Source organism: Nycticebus coucang, chromosome 22 (assembly GCF_027406575.1).
Source record: "Nycticebus coucang isolate mNycCou1 chromosome 22, mNycCou1.pri, whole genome shotgun sequence".
NCBI classification, from domain to species: domain Eukaryota; kingdom Metazoa; phylum Chordata; class Mammalia; order Primates; family Lorisidae; genus Nycticebus; species Nycticebus coucang.
In genome coordinates this window covers 33,998,598-34,018,550 of record NC_069801.1, presented here as the reverse complement: position 1 = coordinate 34,018,550, position 19,953 = coordinate 33,998,598, and the positions used below count along the sequence as shown (strand labels likewise).

The 19,953-nt window shown below is 54.4% G+C and overlaps 1 protein-coding gene across 1 annotated transcript; it reads left to right on the top strand.

Annotated features, from left to right (window-relative positions):
• Positions 1-2,153: 2,153 nt before the first annotated feature.
• Positions 2,154-19,953, top strand: COL9A2 (collagen type IX alpha 2 chain). Its single transcript, XM_053576235.1, has 32 exons — positions 2,154-2,449; positions 3,684-3,749; positions 4,943-4,978; positions 5,062-5,124; positions 6,304-6,357; positions 6,467-6,502; positions 6,598-6,621; positions 6,945-6,998; positions 7,279-7,332; positions 7,448-7,495; positions 7,658-7,714; positions 7,798-7,851; positions 8,184-8,237; positions 8,591-8,644; positions 8,743-8,796; positions 8,909-8,962; positions 11,319-11,372; positions 11,817-11,870; positions 12,082-12,135; positions 13,316-13,360; positions 14,940-14,993; positions 15,570-15,623; positions 15,867-15,920; positions 16,006-16,077; positions 16,316-16,351; positions 16,441-16,485; positions 16,575-16,607; positions 16,742-16,888; positions 17,159-17,213; positions 17,521-17,709; positions 18,676-18,753; positions 19,161-19,953. The coding sequence occupies exons 1-32, from the start codon at positions 2,378-2,380 to the stop codon at positions 19,358-19,360; spliced, it is 2,058 nt and encodes a 685-aa protein (XP_053432210.1). The 5' UTR covers positions 2,154-2,377; the 3' UTR covers positions 19,361-19,953.

Sequence of the window (19,953 nt, the reverse complement as noted above, 5' to 3'; positions counted from 1 at the left end):
CTGTACACTTAAAAAATGGTTGAGGTGTGGCCACATGTGGTGGCATGTTCCAGCCCCAGCTGTTAGAGGCTTCCCAGTACAGATAATCAGACATGGATGAAGAAGCCTGCTAGCTGACTCCAGTCTTAGCCACCATCTGACCACAACCTTGTAATAAACCCCAAGCCAGAACGAGCCAGCAGAGCCACTTTTGGATTCCTAATCCAAGAAGTTGTTGTGTTAAGCCACTAAATTTGGGGTGAATTTGTTATGCTGCAATAGATAATTAATATACCTCTATGTGCTGTCCAAATGTGAAACTCATCCCTTTTCCACAATTTCCACTCCTCAAAAAGAAAACTTACACAAGGCCTTTTGTGCATTTAGTCTATAAGAGATGAAAAGGTGAATGACTTAAAACCAACGATTTAAAATTGAATTTAAACTTCCCAATTGTATTTATTTATTTTATTTTATTTTATTTTATTTTTGAGACAGAGCCTCAAGCTGTCACCCTGGGTAGAGTGCCATGGAGTCACAGTTCATAGCAACCTCAAACTCTTGGGCTTAAGCAATTCTCTTGCCTTAGCCTCCCAAGTAGCTGGGACTTCAGGCGCCTGCCACAACATCCAGCTATTTTTTTTTTCGTAGTTGTCATTATTGTTTAGCTGACCCAGGCTGGGTTTGAACCTGCCAGTGTAGGTGGCTGGCGCCATAACCACGGTGCTACAGGCTCCGAACCCAAACTCCCCAATTCTTAAAAATCCTTTACACATTTACCCCACCAATTCCAAACGATGCCCACCATCCCTCTCTTACTTTGCCCTCTCATTTCCAACAGACTAAATTCTTCCTCATTCCACTAGGCAGACCAATTACATTCTCTCAAGAGGTTCTGTCAATTACTGCTCCAGGACAACCATTCAAAATCCAGGGGCCTTTGCTAACCTGCCCAGAGGAGTTGGATGGACTTCACTAGGTAACAGCAAATGTTCCCTGTGGCCCTTTTAGTTGATCTGCGTGTGGCCTGGGTGTAGACCTCGTAAATAGAGGGTCTCCCATAAATCATAATGAAAAATAGAATGTTGGGCGGCGCCTGTGGCTCAAGGAGTAGGGCACCGGCCCCATGTGCCGGAGGTGGTGGGTTCAGACCCAGCCCCAGCCAAAAACCGCAAAAAAAAGTTCGAAAAATAGAATGTTATCCAGCACTTAACTAAGTGCTGTGCTGATTTGCGCATCATCTCATTCAGTCTTCACAAAAGCCCTTTAAGATAGAGACTATTATTATCTCCATTTTACAGATGAGGAAGACAGAAACTTCATATAGGTTTTGGTGCCTGTGGTATATCTTTAGCTGTGAGAGTCAGATTCCAAAATGATTTCCACACCGCTTAAGTGAATGGAAGAGAGGGGAAGGAACTGTGGAGACAGGCTATATTGGACAGTGGATTTTGGAAACTGGTAGATAAGGTGATGGTTGTTTCCATGAACATGGAGGAAACCACTGAGAAAGTGAGGGAGAAGGCCCAATCCTAGAGACTTCAGTGCTTGACGGAGCTGCAGTGAGAGGGGAAGAAGCAGCAAGGGCGGAAGAAGGGCAGCTGGACGACGACAGGGAAGACTTCAAGGATCCAATAGCCTCCTGCCTGGAGGACTGAAGAAGGGCTGGCCTTCACTGGGACAGAAGCAGGAAGCGTTTTGAGGCTTTGGAGCCTCCTTTGAAAAGGTGAATGGCATAAAACAGAAGGAGGGAGGTGAAGAATCTGGGGTCGGGGTGGGTGCAGACACCCTCGCTAAAGAGTTGGCAGTGCAGCGAGAGGGAAGAGTATTCTTGAGGTGGCCGATCCAGGAAGAATTTTGGTATTTATTTTGATATGGAAGAGACCTTATCTCGGAGAAGAGGGAGCCAGTGGGGAGAGGAGCAAGGTGGGCACGAGCTGGGCAGAGCCTAAACCTGGGCCCTAGAGACTGACCCAGGCAGATGAGGTTGAGGACCTGGGGTAAGAGATGGGGTAGGGTCAGGAGGAAGGTGCCGGGCCCTGGAGGTCGGCCAGAGGGGGACTTAGGATGGCCCTCGGCCTTCTTGCAGAGAAACAGGACCATTGTTTCCGTTCCGGGCCCGGGTTGCCCCCCGGATTACCCAGCTGGGGCCTCCGGGAAGCCGACAGAGGCTGGGCGTTGGCCGGTCCAAGCGAGGCGGAGCTGGACGTGGGCGCCGGCTTGCCTCCCTCCCCATCCCGTGGGTCCTCTCGGGTGACAGACCCCGCCCCGCCCCGCAGCATATTCGGGAGGCCGGACCAGCCGGGTTCGAGAGCAGCCGTGCCGCAGTGCCAGAAGCCTCCGCCGTCAGCGCGTGTGTGGCCCCTGGCCCCGGTCCTCCGAAACCTCGCAGCCCGCCATGGCCGCTGCGGCCGCCCCCCGCAGCCTCCTCTTTCTCCTCCAGGTCCTCGGGCTAGCCGTGGCGCAGATAGTAAGTCCTACGGCCACCTTGGTCCCTTTGGGGAGGACGCACTTTGGCGCAAGGGTCCAGGGTACGGGCTTTGGGGTCCAGGGTTCAGCAGTCTGGTAAAGGTCTCTGCCTGTCCCCCGCCTCTCCCGACGCCCCCTAGCTCGAGGGGGCAGCTGAGGACGGCCCGCAGCGGGTGCAGATGTGGTGCACAGCGCGGCGCCGTGCGAGGAGGTGGATGGACGGCCGGGGAGCCGGAGGAACCCTGTCCGGAGAAGCTCGGCCCCGCGCGGGACAGGCTGGGGTGGGGGGAGGAGCCGGCGCGCGGACCTGGCATCCCCGGGAGCCCAGGTGGCGGGAAAGACAATGGTGCCCATTCACCCGCTGCCGAGCTCCAGCCCCTGCCGCCTCCCAGGGGACACCGGCGCCAGCCAGACGCCTCTCCGCCCGGCTCGCGAGCCCACGTCTCACTTCCGAAGGCCGCTGGGGGCTGCGGGCACTTAACTTGCCCCCGGCAGGGGTCGGGACAGGGGTCCGCGCCCGGTCTGGCGCCAGGTGCGGTTCGCAACTCGCCTGCGGGGCGTCAGCCTGGTACTTCCCTGCCGGGAGGGTCCCGGCTGACCTATATGTGAAAGGGCTACCCCAGGGGGACGGAGCAGCGGTTCTGGGGTAGGTGGGAAGAAAGTATCTACCCGCTCCTTTATAGCCCCCCTCTCGGCCTCCCCCCACCTACCTCGTCGGGTTTTACCTTCCGCAGGGGGAGAAAAGGAGGTGTCTACTCACCGTCTATTACAATAAAACGAGCTACCATTAACTGAGGGCCAGCCGTCTGCCAGGCACCTTGCGTGCCATCTATGATTTGTCTGAGCCGTCCCCATCCCCATCACATCCCTCCTCCCCCCACGGCAGCGCTGGGGCGGCACGGTGCGGTGGAAGGAGTCGGGCAGACCCAGGGCGGAATCCTGGCTGCGCCACTCACTCCCAGGGACCACGGACTTTACTTAATCTTTCTGAGCCTGTTTCTTCAGCTGCCAACACGGGCTCGAAATAGCGCCCGCCTCACAGTTGGAGTATTCAGTAAGATAATGTATGTACTGGTAGACAGCACTGGCACACAGCAGGAGTTCGCGGCTCCCCGAGGAGCTTTCTTTCCCCGGAGGTGGTGCACCTCTAGGACCCCGTTCCTAGGGTCCCCTGCAGGCTCTGGGACGCCCAGCTCCCTGCAGTGTCTAAATGTTGCACCCCTGTGTGTTTTCAGAGAGGTCCGCCAGGAGAGAGGGGTCCCCCAGGCCCTCCAGGAGTGCCTGGATCCGACGGCATCGACGTGAGTCTCTAACCTGGGCGGGCGCGAGAGGGAGGTGGAGGACAAAAGGGAACTTTGTGAGCTCCGGGGTGAGGAGGAGGGGGAGTGTCTGGAAGTGTAGAGCCCCCTGACGCCGGTAGGCGGCGCCGGCCTGCAGCACAAGGATCCCGTTTGTTCTGCAAAAACCTCAAACCAGCTCTGAAAGGCAGAGCCGGTTATAGCTGCCGCCAACAAGGAGCTGCTGTTCATTCTGCCAGCCACAGCTCACAGCGAGCCCTTATCCCCCTCCTCTCCCGTCCTCACTTTTTGAGGTAGGAGAGGTTTTAACCCCTGACCCTGGTCCTGACTCTTCTGGACACTTCTTCACAGTAGCTCGAGAGCCTGGGCCAGACCGCTGACTAGCTGAAGCCAGACTCCTGTCTCCTTTCTCATTTTTTCATCCCGATTTATAATCAGTTGGGCTTGTGCCCTGTTCCCCTGAGCATGGTGAGGGTTAAAATGCCTCATTCCGGAACCTCCCCCAGGAGGTCAGCTTGATGTTTACCCTGTCTGGACAGACTTCTATTCAACCTGGCGTCCCCACCCCCAACACAGGATGCTGGAGCCCAGCCAGCCTCTGACTGCTATAGGCTCTGAAAATGCCAGGAGGCCTCTCTGGGGCTGATTCTGACTCGTCCAGCCCTGCCTGTCCTGGACTTAAGGGTCCTTTGTCACTGGGGAAAAATGTCCTTCCCTCCTTGGGAACATTTTGATTGCCCCCTTTCAAGGCCCTCTTGGTCCTTACCCCTACCCCAGCTTCTTGTTTTCCTCAACCACAATCCAGAATAGAGCTGCTAGTCACCTCCCCTTCATGTGTCTCTCCCCAGCCTTCTTCGCACACGTGCCCAATCCTAGATGCATGAGCCACTGGGGTTACTGGAGCCCACACCCTGTGTGCAGTCTCCTAAGCACAGGCACCTCAGTTGAAAACCCTCCTGCATGCTAACAGCACTCTCTGGTCCCGCCTGGGGTTGGTCTCAATATGCCTATGACTTTGTTGTTGTTGTTGAGGGAAGGGGGCTCTTTTCCTAAGGAATGCAAAGCTGAGGGGACCCGGGACAGAAGAGAGGGGAATGAGGACAAGAACACCTGGGACTGGCCAACCAGGGCCTGTGCATACCTATGTGGGGCAGCATGAACCACAGGGCGCTGTCTCACCAACTTGTATCTTGCAGGGTGACAAGGGGCCCCCTGGGAAAGCTGGTCCTCCGGTGAGTGCTTTTTTTCTCTCTGACCTTTGACCCTTCCAGTTCCTGCCCTCCTCTGGCTAATATTTGCTCCACTTGTTTTCAAGGGCGCCAAGGGAGAGCCTGGCAAAGCCGGGCCAGATGGGCCAGATGGGAAGCCTGGGATTGATGTGAGTACCTGAGTGCTGGGGGGGGGGGGCAGGTTAAGGCTGTCACCTCCCGACGGCCAGAGCCTGGCAATGGCAACATTGCTGATCTCTTCAGAGATGAGCCAGTAGGATGAGGATGTCCATCTCTGAGCCCCTTCACCTTCGTATGATTGAGACCTCACTGGAACCCCACCCCCAGACTGGGATCACTGAATCAGAGGCAACTGGGTGCATAGAAGGGTCTGCCTTCTGCAGGGTGCAGCTTCCCCCTGCTCATCCACAGCAGCCGTGACTTAGTCTCACATTTCTGGCCTCCAAGGACCACACTGAATATGCTGGGTGGGGCTGTCCCTGTGTGCCCTGTCCTTCCCCGCCCATCTCCTTCCTGCAGCCATAGGCACAACCCAGGAGAGGAACATCATTTGGCTGCTACCACAGAGTGCCCAGAGGCCCCCAAGGTCACAGGCTCCTGAACACAGCCAGCCCCAGGGCCATGAGGACAGTCATCTGGTCGGGGATACCCTTGGGATGATTACTGAAAGATGGGAGGAGGGAGAGACTTCATGAGTTGCTTCTGTCCTGCTGGCTCAAGATGTATGACTAGGGGTGTGACCAGCCAACAGATTCCTTCTGAACTCAGCCACACCCTGCAAAGATGACAAATCACAGTGCCTGGGTGGTGCCTGTGGCTCAAGGAGTAGGGCGCCAGTTCCATATACCAGAGGTGGCTGGTTCAAACCAGCCTTGGCCAAAAATTGCAAAAAAAAAAAAGAATAACAAATCGCAGGGCCCTCTCCTAGCACTTCAGTTCTCACCATCACTTTCAATTACCTCTAAACATGATTGACTCATTTTGCAGATGAGAAAACCAAAGCTTAGAAAAAGTTGCTGAGGCCAGACACCAATCAATGACCAAACTAGACCTATGTCTAGGTCTTCTAGACTTCTAAACTGGGAGGCATGAAACCTGGACTGACAAGTCTTTGTTCCTCAGTTTCTCATCTTTCAAAAAGGATAATTGTCCTTCCTGCCTCCCTGGGTTACTGTGGGAACCAGGGAAAGGGAAAGCAAGGTGTGAAAGTCCCTAGGCCTTCATGGGGAATGGTTAAAGGGAGCCCAGGCCCACTCAGCAGACTCGCTGCCCTGTGGGTCAGGAACCAGGTTGCTTCTCACTGATCCTACCTTCTCATTCTCCCCCAGGGTTTAACTGGAGCCAAGGGGGAGCCTGGAGCCATGGGAGCCCCTGGAGCCAAGGTAGGTGGCCTGCTGGGCACTCAACACAGGTAATTTAGGGCCAGAGTTTGGGAGAGGTGCAGGGACTTGGGAGACGTCAGTCCCTGAGTGTTTCCTGTTGCTCTTGTAGGGCCAACCTGGACTCCCTGGTCCTCCTGGCCTGCCGGTGAGTACAGCCCGCAAGGGCTTGAAGGGCCCTTTGTGTGGATGGAGGACCTGCAGAGGGAGCCATGAACCCAATTTCCTTTCCTTCTATTCCAGGGCCCTGGTTTTGCTGGACCTCCTGTAAGTCCTCAGGAATGGGACAGGGTGGGCCAGACTCCCAAGGAAGGAGGGGACAACAGAAAGGCTTCTAGGGAATGGCCATCATGGGGAGGTGCCAGCATTCTGTGATAGTGGCAGGACTGCCAGAGGCCATGGGCCAGCCCACTCCAGGATAGCCACTGACTCTGGGATTGTCTGGTTCTTAAAGTCCCAGTCTGTCAGTCTCTCTGGGATTGATCAAAAAGTAAAAGTGAACAAGGAGGCTTGGGTGCCTGTCTTTACCTTCATGCCCAGGAAGGGCTGACCCTCAGAGGCACCCTGACCATCAACTCTCTGCTCGCCAGGGACCACCTGGACCTGTTGGCCTCCCTGGAGAGATCGGAATTCCCGGCCCCAAGGTGAGCTCCAGCCACTCTCTACTCACTTGGCCTCCTGCCCTCAAGTTGGCAAGTGGGGGTGGTCTCCCAGGGAGTTCCTCCAGGCAGAAACCCCTCCTGCTGAGCCCACCCTGCAGTGTCTTTCTGGGAGGCCAAAGGCTGACCTCATCACCTCCTGAGCAGGCCTTTGTCTCTCTAAGAAGGTGGATCTTAGAAGGTGACCTGGAGGGCAGGGTGGATAGGGCAGTGGCAGGAACCAGAGGAGGAGGCAGGACTAACCTAGGGCCCTTCTTGCTTCCAGGGGGATCCTGGACCAGAGGGGCCAGCAGGGCCCCCAGGACCTCCTGGGAAACCGGTAAGTGTCCTCAGCCCTCACCCCTGACAATGTGCAGGGGAAGGAGAAGGGTCTTTGAGCAAGCCTGGAGTGGGAAGGGTGAGGCCAGACTCTGTCTTCACGCATCTCCTCTCAGGGTCGCCCAGGAACCATCCAGGGCCTGGAAGGCAGTGCGGATTTCCTGGTGAGAATGGGGCCTGGGGCGGAGCTGATGCAGGGAGGGGCAGCCCTGGAGACAGGGTCTGTGAGAGATGGGGAGGTGAGAGGCTGGCAAGATGGGGACGCACTATCTAGCTGGCCTACCCTGGACCAGTGATTACAAGGCCCTGTGGGATTTTCTTTCCAGTGTCCAACCAATTGTCCAGCAGGTCCAAAAGGTCCTCCAGGGCTACAGGGAGTGAAGGTGAGAGCTCCTGTCCTGAGTCTTGGGAGGGTTGAGCTGGTGATCAGAAGGGAACCTCATACCAACGGCTCTCCTTCCCTTAGGGTCATCCAGGCAAACGCGGAACTCTGGGTGATCCTGGGCGCCAGGGGAAGCCGGTGAGTGTGAGGGCTGAGGGCCATGCATAGGGATATGTGGAAAGGGTCCTATAGAGGCCTGTCCCCTTCTTCATCCCTTCCCCCCAACCCCCGCCCCGTGGGTCTGGGGACAGAGCTGTGAGTTGGGAAGCCAGAGGCCAATATTCCAGGTCGTGTCTCTGGGCAAATCTCCTAGTTCGGCCTCAATATTCCCATCTATAACATGGGACTGTGTGGTTTCTAGGGGTCCTTCTTGCCAGCTTTTTCTGGGGAAGGGGGCTGGCATCTCTGCTTATCTGTGCATTTGTCTTTCCATCTGCCTGCCTGTGTGATGGCTCATCCCTGCCCCTTAGGGTCCAAAAGGAGATGTGGGTACCTCTGGAGAGCAAGGCATCCCTGGACCACCGGTAAGGAACACTTCCCCTCTGTGGCCCTCCTGCCCCTCATCCTGGGAGCCCTTAATGGAATCATTTCCCTGATCGGGCTTAGCTTGTAAAAGAGACACTTGTGTCCAGCTGGGAGCATCTCTGGGTGGGGAGAGGGAAGTTGAGACTGACTGTCAGCCAGAAGGCCCAGCTGAGGTCCAAGCACTTCTCCTTCCTGGTGATTCCCTGGTGTCTGGGTCTCAGTGTCCCATCCATGAGATGGGGACTGTGCTACCCACCTCAGAGGGCATTGTGAAGACTGAGGGTGGAGATCAGAGGAGGGAGATACTGTGAATGGGACTTGTAATTGCTATTGCTGTCATTTTTCTTGACAGGGTCCCCAGGGCATCAGGGGCTACCCAGGCATGGCAGGACCCAAAGGAGAGATGGTAAGTGAATCTAGGGGTATCCTGAAAAAGCTGCCAAGACCAGCTCTCTGGCCACTGGGGTCCAGCCAAGACTGACTGAAAACCTTTCCTTTCCCCAGGGTCCTCATGGATATAAAGGCATGGTGGGCTCTGTCGGAGCTGCTGGACCACCAGTAAGCCTGCTCCACACCCTCCTCCACCCCAGGCTGGGGCTTCTATAGCTACAAGTTGGGCAGCTCCCCCTCAGCCCACATGACCTGGGTTCCTGTTTGTCTTTCTTGTCAGGGTGAGGAAGGTCCAAGGGGGCCACCAGGCCAACCTGGGGAGAAGGGCGACCTGGTGAGTCCTCAGCATCCCCTACCAGTCAGAGCCCTTGGGGAGTAGTGGGCTGGACTCAGCCCCACCCAAGGCCTCTGTGTGTGTGTGGGGGGGGGTGTCTGTGCATGTGTGTAACTGCGGGAGGTTGAGGGGGGACTGTTAAGAATTTGGGCCCAGGCAGCCCAGGTTCAGACTTTAGAAGCCCTGGGCTCCAGGCCCAGGGTCACCAGGCCAAACAATGAAATTCCAGCAAATCAGCCACAGGGCTAATGGGATTTGGTCGGGTTCCCAGTTCTCTTAACTTATTTTTTTTAATTAGTAGACTTTGGGGAAGTAGTTTTATTTATTTATTTGTATTGTGAGAACACTTGAGATTAAGCAGTTTTAGGCTTGTAGGGGAAGTCAGCAGAAAGTACAATTAACTCTTTTTAGGGTTTTTTGTTTGTTTGTTTTTGAGACAGAGCCTCAAGCTGTCGCCCTGGGTAGAGTGCCATGGCATCACATGGCTTACAGCAACCTCCAACTCCTGGGCTCAAGCGATTCTCCTGCCTCCACCTCCCAAATAGCTGGGACTACAGGTGCCCGCCACAACACCCGGCTATTTTTGGTTGAAGCTGTCGTTGTTTGGTGGGCCAGGCTGGATCCGAACCTGCCAGCTCACATGTATGTGGCTGGCGCCTTAGCTGCTTGAGCTATAGGCACTGAGCCTGTTTGTTTTTTTGAGGTAAAGTCTCACTTTGTCACCTGGGTAGAGTGCTGTGGCATCACAGCTCACAGCTACCTCAAACTCTTGGGCTCAAGTGATACTCTTGCCTCAGCCTCCTGAGTAGCTGGGACAACAGGCTCCCACCACAATGCCCAGCTGTTTTTAGAGATGGGGTCTCACTCAGATCAGGTTGGTCTTGAACTCCTGAGTTCAGGCTATCTACCCACCTCAGCCTCCCAGAGTGCTGAGATTATAGGTGTGAGCCACTGCACTGGCCTCGTTGTTTAGTTTCTTTTCTTCTTTTTTTTTTTTTTTTGTAGAGACAGAGTCTTGCTTTATGGCCCTCGGTAGAGTGCCGTGGCCTCACACAACTCACAGCAACCTCCAACTCCTGGGCTTAAGCGATTCTCTTGCCTCAGCCTCCCGAGTAGCTGGGACTACAGGCGCCCGCCACAACGCCCGGCTATTTAGTTTCTTAATGCAAATTTTAAATACAGCATACAGAAAAGTAGAGAGAATGACACAGTGAATCCTCATCTCCCTGTCTCACAGCTTCCACAGGGACTAACATTTTGCCATATCATTTCATCTACCTTCCTTTCCTAGTATTGATTTACTCTGTTTTCAAACACACATCACCTCATCCTTATAAATACAGACCTTTTCTCACATAATCGCATCTTTATCACAACTAACAAACTACTACTCCATTTTTTTTTTTTTTTTTTTTTTTTTGAGACAGAGTCTTACTCTATGCCCTGGCTAGAATGTTGCAGTGTCAAGCTCACAGTGACCTCAAATTCCTGGACTCAAGCAATCTTTTTGCTTCAGCCTTCCGAGTAGCTGGAACCACAGGTGCTTGCCACAACACCAGCTAGTTTTTCTATTTTTAGTACAGATGGAGTCTCATTCTTCAGGCTGGTCTCAAACTCCTGAGCTCAAGCAATCCACCTGCCTACTCCTCCCAGAGTGCTAGGATTACAGGCATGAGCCACCGTGCCTGGCCAAAACTATTACTCCTTAACATAATAGAATACCCAGTCTCTATTCAATTTTTACTAATTATCTCAAAAATGGTCTGTCATAGTTCTTGTTGAAATCAAGACTCCCAAGAAGTCCACCTATTGCATTCAGTTGTGTTTCTTTAGCTGCATGGAGCTCAAGACGTTGGCTAGGAGCTCAGTGGGTGCTGGCTCCCACACCCCTGTGCTGCCCAGCCCAGCCTCACTGCTGGGCACTGACCACTCACTCCTGCTGGCCCAGGAAGAAAGGACATTCCCAAGCCCTTCTCCTCCAGCCCCTGCCCAGAGGTCTCTGCTCTCAGCTGTTCTCCCTATGCAAGAGTTCAATATCTCAGCTTGGTGCCTGTGGTTCAGGCGGCTAAGGCACCAGCCACATACACCTGAGCTGGCGGGTTACAATCCAGCCCTGGCCCGTCAAACAACAATGACGGCTGCAACCAAAAATATAGCCGGGCGTTGTGGTGGGCGCCTGTAGTCCCAGCTACTTGGGAGGCAGAGGCAGGAGAATCGCTTGAGCCCAGGAGTTGGAGGTTGCTGTGAGCTGTGATGCCACAGCACTCTACCCAGGGTTACAGCTTGAGGCTCTGTCAAAAAAAAAAAAAAAGAGTTCAATATCCCAAAGGTGACCTGATCTTTGTTCCTTTTGTAGGGCAGCCAAGGTGTTCGAGGACTCCAGGGGATCACAGGCCCGAAGGGAGCAACTGTAAGTCCCAGAGGCCCAGCCTCACTGAGACAGAGGACAGTGTCCAGTTCATTCATCCAAATCCCCAAAGGAGGAGCCTGGGATTCTAGACTGAACTCACTGCAGGCGGGCTGACTCTGTAACCTCAGGAAAAGCCTCCCTTTCTGTGCCTTAGTTTCTTCACCTATAAATAGAGGTGATGATGTAGGGAGAGATTGTGGAGAGCTTGCAGCAGCCTGGGACTGAGCTCCACTGTCAGTCACACAAGGGAAGGACCAGTGTCTATTTCCTAATCCCCTTCCCATGCCACCTTCCCTCCCCTGGTTGGCTGGCGGGGCTTCCTGAGACGACCAGATCCACTCCATCCCTGCCCTCCACAGCTGTTATAGAGGAACATGTGGGAGGGTGGCCTGATCCAACCCCCACCCCCAATGTGAGTCTCCCTTGAACTTTCCTCCTGAGTAGGGCTCCCCAGGCATTGACGGCAAGGATGGGACTCCAGGCATACCTGGCATGAAGGTAGGAGTGGGGGCTACTGATGGGAGTGTGGTGGGGGTGGGTGCCTTCGGTTCCAACACGTTGGGATCCCCAGGCCTGGGATCCCCAGGGCTGTCATAGAAATGTCTTTTCTTGCCTCTGGATCTCAATTTCCCTACCTGCATTTGGGTGGATGCCACCGACACCCTGGCTGGGGCTTTAATACATGCTTCTGGTTCTCTGTCTCTCCCAGGGCAGCACAGGACAGGCAGGACGGCCAGGAAGCCAAGGCCACCAGGGCCTAGCGGTAAGTCTAAGGTGGAGCTACAGGGGCTGCCCCATAAGCAAGTAGCTTCTCCTCCTTTGCCTCAGAGAGGCCAGACACTCTGCTGCCCAACTCCCCAGAATGGCCTGAGCAGCTGACAAGGTCAGATCCACACACCAGGGCTCTTGCTTAGCTACCACCTCTTGCCTCATTGCCACTTCTGTGACCCCTGGCCTGACTCAGACCTCGTCATTTGGATAACTGCTCCAGCCTTCTCTTTGACCATTCTGATCTCCATACTGGCTAAATGGAATCTGACAATTTCCTCAGTAAAGTATCTTCCATGGCTCCTCATTGCCTCCAGGAAAAAGTCATTTAATAAATAGTTCTTGGGGCTCAGCACCCGTAGCACAGTGGTTATGGCACCAGCCACATGCACCGAGGCTGGTGGGTTCAAACCTGGCCTGGGCCTAACAACAATGCCAATTGCAACAACAAAAAAAATAGCCGGTGTTGTGGTGGGTGCCTGTAGTCCCAGCTACTTGGGAGGCTGAGGCAAGAGAATTGCTTAAGCCCAAGAATTTGAGGTTGCTATGAGCTGTGATGCCATGGCACTCTACTGAGGGTGACATGGTGAGACTCTGTCTCAAAGAAATAAAATAAAATAAAAATAGTTCTTGGGCACCTGAGGTACATTAAGTGGCAGGGAAACAAGAAGAGGAAACGTTTGATCCTTGTCCTCACAGTTCATCTGAGCATTCAGTGACCACCCTAATCAGACGGCAGCCCATCGCCTTGCTCCTCCCTGCCTCTCCTTTGTCAACACTGCCTTGGTCTCACCACTCAGACCCATCCTCATCCCATAGGAGCCCAGTCCATGGGCGCTTGCCCTGTCTCCCTGCAGGTGCTGAGAGACCAAACCTACTTCGGTCCACATGTACAGACTTATGTCCCACATACGTTCACATGGGCCTGTGTGCCCAGGACACACATAAGTGTGCTTCTCTTTTCCCCATTGACCACTGGCCCTGGTAGACTGGCCATTCTTGTAGCCCCTGTGTGCCCACCAGCGTGTAAAGGCACGCTCGTGATGCCCTGTTTGGGCCTTCTGTTGTTCCACTCCCGCAGCGGGGGAAATGTGGAGTGGGATGGAAAGCAAAGTAGCAGGTACATGGAGCTCCCCCTTGTCAGGGCAGAAAGTGATGTCAACTTCTTTCTGCAGGGTGTGCCAGGCCAGCCTGGGACAAAAGGAGGCCCTGGAGGCCAGGTGAGGTGACTCCAAGCTGGGGGCGGAATTGAGCCAGGGAGCCTGGGGCCATGGTTTAAGCCAGGGGTCCTCAAAGTGTGGCCCGCGGGCCACATGAGGCGGTGTGATTGTGTTTGTTCCCGTTTTGTTTTTTTTACTTCATAATAAGATATGTGCAGTGTGCATAGGAATTTGTTCATAGTTTTTTCTTTTAAACTATAGTCCAGCCCTCCAACGGTCTGAGGGACAGTGAATTGGCCCCCTGTTTAAAAAGTTTGAGGACGCCTGGTTTAAGCAGTGATTTTCAACTGGTGTGCTATGGCACACAGGTGTGCTGTGAGAGGCTCTTAGGTGTACCTCCAAAATTTTTAAAGATGGCCAGGTGTGGTGGCTCATGCCTGTAATCCTAGTACTTGGGAGGCCAAGGTGGGTGGTTGCCTGAGCTCATGGGTTCAAGACCTGCCTAAGCCAGAGCGAGACCTCATCTCTAAAAATAGCCAGGCATTGTGGCTGCTTGGGAAACTGACGCAATCGCTTCAGCCCAAGAGTTTGAGGTTGCTGTGAGCTATGACGCTACAGCACTCTACTGAGGGTGACAAAGTGAGACTCTGTCTCAAAAAAATAAAATAAAAATTTTAAAGATCATTAATTAAATTATTTTTGAAAGAAATTCAAAGCACAGTAAGTATATTCTTTTTTTTTTACTGTATTTTTTTCATCAGTATGATTTAAGTGTGCCGTGAGAAAAAAGGGTTGAAAAACATTGGTTTAAACACCTGAGGCTCAGTCTGAACACAAGTCCCTTGGGCCTGACTGCCTCCCTTCTGCTACCCTCCAACGACTCTCCCCTGGCTCAGTGAAGACAAGATGGCTTTAAACCCAGAGGAGAAACCAGCAGGAAATCAGTGGAGCTCAGAAGAGTTTTGTTTTTTTTTTTTTTAGAGACAGTCTCACTCTGTCACCCTTGGTAGAGTGCTGTAGCATCACAACTCACAGCAACCTCCAGTTCTTGGGCTTAGGAGATTCTCCTGCCTCGGCCTCTGGAGTAGCTGGGACTACAGGCACCACCAGAATGACCAGCTATTTTTTTTTTTTTTTGAGACAGAGCCTCAAGCTGTTGCCCTGGGTAGAGTGCTGTGGCATCATAGTTCACAGCAACCTCAAACTCCTGGGCTCAAGCGAGTCTCCTGTCTCCGCCTCCCAAGTAGCTGGGACTACAGGTGCCCGCCACAACACCCGGCTATTTTTTGGTTGCACCTGTCATTTTTTGGCGGCCCGGGCTGGATTCGAACCCGCCAGCTCAGGTGTATGTTGTTGGCGCCTTAGCCGCTTGAGCCACAGGCGCCGAGCCGACCAGCTATTTTTTTGTTGTTGTTGCAGTTTGGCTGGGGCTGGGTCTGAACCGGCCACCCTTGGTATATGGGGCCGGGGCCTTACTCACTAAGCCACAGATGCCTCCAAGCTCAGAGGACTTAACCAAGAACTTCCCCTCCCCACTCATTTGGTTCCAGCCTGTTTAGGGTTCATTGAGCGCCCTTCCCAAAGGCCAAAGGTCTGACTGGACTTCCCAGACTGACCTGAGAATTGCGTTTTCCTACAGGGTGAGCCAGGCCAGCAGGGCCTCCCTGGATTCCCTGGTCCCCCAGGGAAGGAGGTAAGTGCACCCTCCACTGACACAAGGGTTCTTGCATTTGCCCTTGTAGGCCTGAGGGCCCTGCCTCAGTGCAGGGCCAGGGCCAGGCTGTGGGTGGAGCCCTAAACCAGGGAGTGGTCTGGGTTAGTCTGGGCTCTACCTGGACCCACAGACCCAGGAAGGTCTTTGACTTCTTGGTACAATGCTATCAGGGTGGGGACTAGTTCTGGCAAGTGTGACCGTCCCAGACAGCCAAACTGACAGGGGCTGAGAAACCAGCCTGCAGAGCATCCATCATTTATTCATTCCATAAACACTCACCAAATGCCTGCAAGTGTGCTGGACGCCTAGATAGGCACTGTCTCCTACTCACATGGAGGGCACAACTTAGTGGAAGAGACAGACATGAAATAAAGTATCACATGGTTACTAGCTAAAATTGTGTTGGGTTCTATGAAGGAAAAGTACGGAGGGTCTGGGGACACTTCCCTGACAAAATGAATTAGCTGAGACCCAAGGGTGGAGAGGAGTTAGCCAGGTGTGGAAAGGAGAGTCCCACCTGACCTACTGCTTACGCCCAATTTCTCCTTCCCCGAGGGAGAGCCAGGGCCTCGAGGAGAAATTGGTCCCCGGGGCATCATGGGGCAGAAGGTAAGTGCTGCATGATAGCCCCTCCCTGGGACCTGTAGCACCTGGCACCCTTGCCCAGCCCTCTCCCAGCCTGTTGGAGGCCTCTCCAGGCAAGGTCTCGGTTTGCCCATCTGTGAAGTAGAACAAAGGACCCTCTCCTGTGACAGCAGGAATGGAGGGCACCTTGCCAATGCAGGGTCTGGGGCCTGGCTGGGGAGGCTGCCCCTGCTGATAGCTGGGTGTGACCTTCTCTTTCCATTTCAGGGTGACCATGGTGAGAGGGGACCAGTGGGACAGCCAGGCCCTCAAGGACAACAGGTGAGTGCAGGCCAGCTGAGATAGTGGTAGGGAGCATATCCCAGTATCTCATTTGATTTAATCTGCTGGTTTACTTTCTCCTCAGGGCCCCAAGGGGGAGCAGGGGCCCCCCGGAATTCCAGGGCCCCAGGGCTTGCCAGGCATCAAGGGAGACAAGGTGCCAAACAGGGATGGGACATTCCTGGGAAACCCTAAGGGGGAAGTGGGTCGGCTGAGCTCAGATCCTTCTAGAGCTCTCCAAACTGTCGGATGCCAGGGCTCTGGTCTGGTGGGATGGAGCTGGAAAGAGGGGTGAGGTTGGGAGCTGGCGGCATGGGTGGGGGTGGGGCGACCCGTGGGCTCTTCCTTCTTGGAGAGGGGAAATCGGCAAGCTTCTCATTCTCCGCTTTCTCCAGGGCTCCCCAGGGAAGACTGGGCCCCGTGGCGGAGTGGTGAGTCCCAGCGTCCCTCTTCGGGGTCAGCCCTGTCCTTTCACGTCCCGCTGCTGTCGCGCGTCTGACCCATGGTTCTCTCTCTGCAGGGCGATCCGGGTGTGGCCGGACTCCCCGGAGAGAAGGGCGAGAAGGTGAGCCCTCATCGTGGGGAGCAGGTAGGGAGCAGCGGCAGGGCCCTGGGGTCCCCGGCACTACTGACCGCGGCTCTTTATGCCTGCAGGGCGAGTCTGGAGAACCGGGGCCCAAGGGACAGGTGAGTCCCGACTGGCCCAAAGCTGCGATTTTCCCCTCTGGGGTTCCCTGGGACTGCATCCGTCCCGGCCCCGCCCCTTCCCCGCCCACCTGGCGGGCTGGTCGCCTTCTCACCCCGGCTCTGCTCCCCCGCAGCAAGGAGTCCGCGGAGAACCCGGCTATCCGGGCCCCAGCGGGGATGCGGGCGCCCCAGGGGTGCAGGGCTACCCTGGGCTTCCTGGCCCTCGAGGACTGGCTGGAGACCGAGGCGTGCCGGGACAGCCCGGGAAACAGGGCCTGGCGGTGAGTTGGGCCCCAGGGCAGGGGGACTCTCCTAGGTGGGCCATCTCTTTGGGAGTGCCACTTATTCCTCAAAGGCTAGGAGTTCTTCGAGGCTCACTGGCTGCCCTGAGGGTGGTTCCAAGCCCAGATCGGAGAGAATGGGTGTGAGTGCAGCATGAGAGATTAGGAAACATCCTTCCGGGGAGAAGAGAAGAGGGGGCTTGTCGGGGGGTGCAGGAGTGGTCAGCCCTGGTAGCCAGGGGCTTCTTCCTGAAAGGCTTCTACTTTCAGGGCCGAGATCCCAGTGACCAGCACATCGTGGATGTGGTTCTGAAGATGATGCAAGGTGAGGGGAGAGGGGCAGTGACCCCCAGCTCCCCCCACAGTCCACTGCAGGGCATTGCCACCCTCCAGGAGCCTCTCTGTACTGACTTGTGTGAGGGTCTGGAGTCACTCCAGCTCTGCATTCAAGGAGCCTTGGATGAGTCACTCACCTTTGACTTTTGCAAATAGGGCCCAAGGGTAGGGAGAACCTAAAGTGCTTTTCTGTCTGCAAACCTAGGGGGCCAGAAGCCATCAAGATGCTCTGCTCTCCCTAGTGTTACTGAGCTGACACCCACCTCACAGAGCTCTCTCCTCCTCCCTCCCCCCAGAGCAACTGGCAGAGGTAGCTGTGAGCGCCAAGCGAGAAGCCCTGGGTGCTGCAGGGATGATGGGCCCCCCAGGCCCCCCTGGGCCTCCTGGCTACCCAGGCAAGCAGGGACCCCATGGGCATCCTGGTCCTCGGGGCATTCCTGGCATCATAGGAGCTGTGGGCCAGATTGGCAACACTGGACCAAAGGGTGAGCACTGTTCTCTAGTGGGAGTGGGAGATAGGCACAGGGATTGGGCCTAGACCACCTCAGGGGCCTCAGGCTGTCTGACTCCTCAACCTCCTGTTTTCCCTACTTTTCACCATTCCCCTTCCTGGGACGACCTACAGACACTTCCTCCATTCCCCCTGCCAAGCTTTTCAGGAGACATTCCCAGGATTTATCTCTCAGCAGCAAAGTGATGAAGACAATGCACTATTTTATAACTTGGGTTTTTTTTTTTTTTCCAATTTACTTAGTGGCACCCCATAAACATTTTCTCATGTCTCTAGAAATGGGGGGCAGATAACCAAAAGAGTAAAACAAGCAGGGTCTAGAGCCACTAGTGTAAATCCAGATTCTGGCACTTTATCATTGTAATACATGTTGTCTATTAATTTCCCAGGGGCAGCACATGTGGCTCAGTGAGTAGGCACTGGCCCCATATACCAAGGGTGGCGGGTGTTGTGGCAGGCACCTGTAGTCCCAGCTACTCCGGAGGCTGAGGCAAGAGAATCACCTAAGCCCAGGAGTTGGAGGTTGCTGTGAGCTGTGACGCCAATGCACTCTACCCAGGGCAATAAAGTGAGACTCTGTCTTTGAAAAAAAAAAAAATTTCCCTGGGCCTCTGACTTAAAATGGGGATATTAATAGTATCAACCTCAGTGTAGTAGTAAGGATTACATTTAGAGGTAATTTACATGGAGTTCTTCTTAGTTTACTGCTCAGTACACAGTAAATGCTAGATAGAGAAACACTTTCCTATAATAACTTTAATTACATAATCTCTTATCCTTTGTCTGGACCTTCCTTTATTTAATCAGCCCTTCACGATCATTTCTAACTTTATAAAAAACTAGCACAAAACAGGAATAATTGTGTGTGAAAAAGAAATTAAATAGCAAAGTAGGAAAAGCACTTTCCAATTCTAAAAAAGACTTTCTTTCTGGTCTCTAGGAAAACGTGGAGAGAAGGGCGATCGAGGTGAAGTGGGACGCGGGCACCCCGGGATGCCTGGGCCCCCAGGGATCCCAGGTAAGACCTTGGCCTTGCTCAGCTATAGTTCTGTTCCTCGGCTTGGGGATTAATGACCCATAGTCACCCAGCTTTCCTCCATGGAGACCTCATGCTCAGCCAACTCAGCCCTAGATGCCCAGCATCTGCATCCCTCTAGAGTAGGAGTTCCTGGGTGGGTCCCAGCTGGGAAGTGGGAGCTGCAGTGTGCGGACTTCCTGGAAGGCACCATAAACCCTTCGTGGAGGGAAGGAAGGGACATTTGATTCCAAGACTCACTGATTGGGAGTTGGGAGTAATGGACACTCTCTGTGCCTGGAGCAGGGTCCCTTCTTCTGTGGCGTCCTTGGCCTCATTTTCCCCACCCTAACAATTCTTGGGCTGACACAGGAGGAACCTCTGATGTGTTGATTCCCTTCCTTTCACAGGACTCCCTGGCCGGCCTGGCCAGGCAATCAATGGCAAAGATGGAGACCGAGGGTCCCCAGGTGCTCCAGGAGAGGCAGGTCGACCTGGCCTGCCAGGGCCAGTGGGGCTGCCTGGCTTCTGTGAGCCTGCAGCCTGCCTTGGAGCTTCAGCCTATGCCTCTGCCCGCCTTACAGAACCCGGATCCATCAAAGGGCCTTGAGTATGAGGCCAGGAATGGAGCACAGCAGCATCCTGGGGCAGAAGGACGAGGTCCCTTCTGGGTGGACATGCACCTCATCCCTCTGCCCAGGAAATTAACTTTCCTGGGACATTTTGTCTGGGACCCAGGAGATGTGATGGAAAATAATTCTAAAACTTGGGGGAAGGGGAAGTGGGGCACTGTAGCGAAAAGGTGAGGGCAACAGAGTGAGTGTCACCGAAGAGTCGAAGCTCCAGAGGGAGCGGGGTGGCTTCCCTTCCCGGAGCACCACTCAGCTGTTACCAAACAATGTCTCCTTAATCTGTATCTTTCTCCATTGGCCATCTCGTCCTTGGGGCTGGTGGACTGAGGTCTCTGCTGGTTCCTGATCCTGTTCTCTCTGGACTTACTGGCTGGCTGCTGATGGGTGACAGCCCTGAGGTAGACATCCTTAAGCCAGCCCCACTGCTTCCTTCCTGCTCCTATCTATTTAAACATCCCCCTCCCGCCTCTTTCTGGCATAACTCTCCCTGCTTCCCCTATCCCTGTGCCTTCTCCCCAGATTCACCCAGGCCTTTCTGTAAATAAAAGCCCCCAACTTGGGTACGAACCAG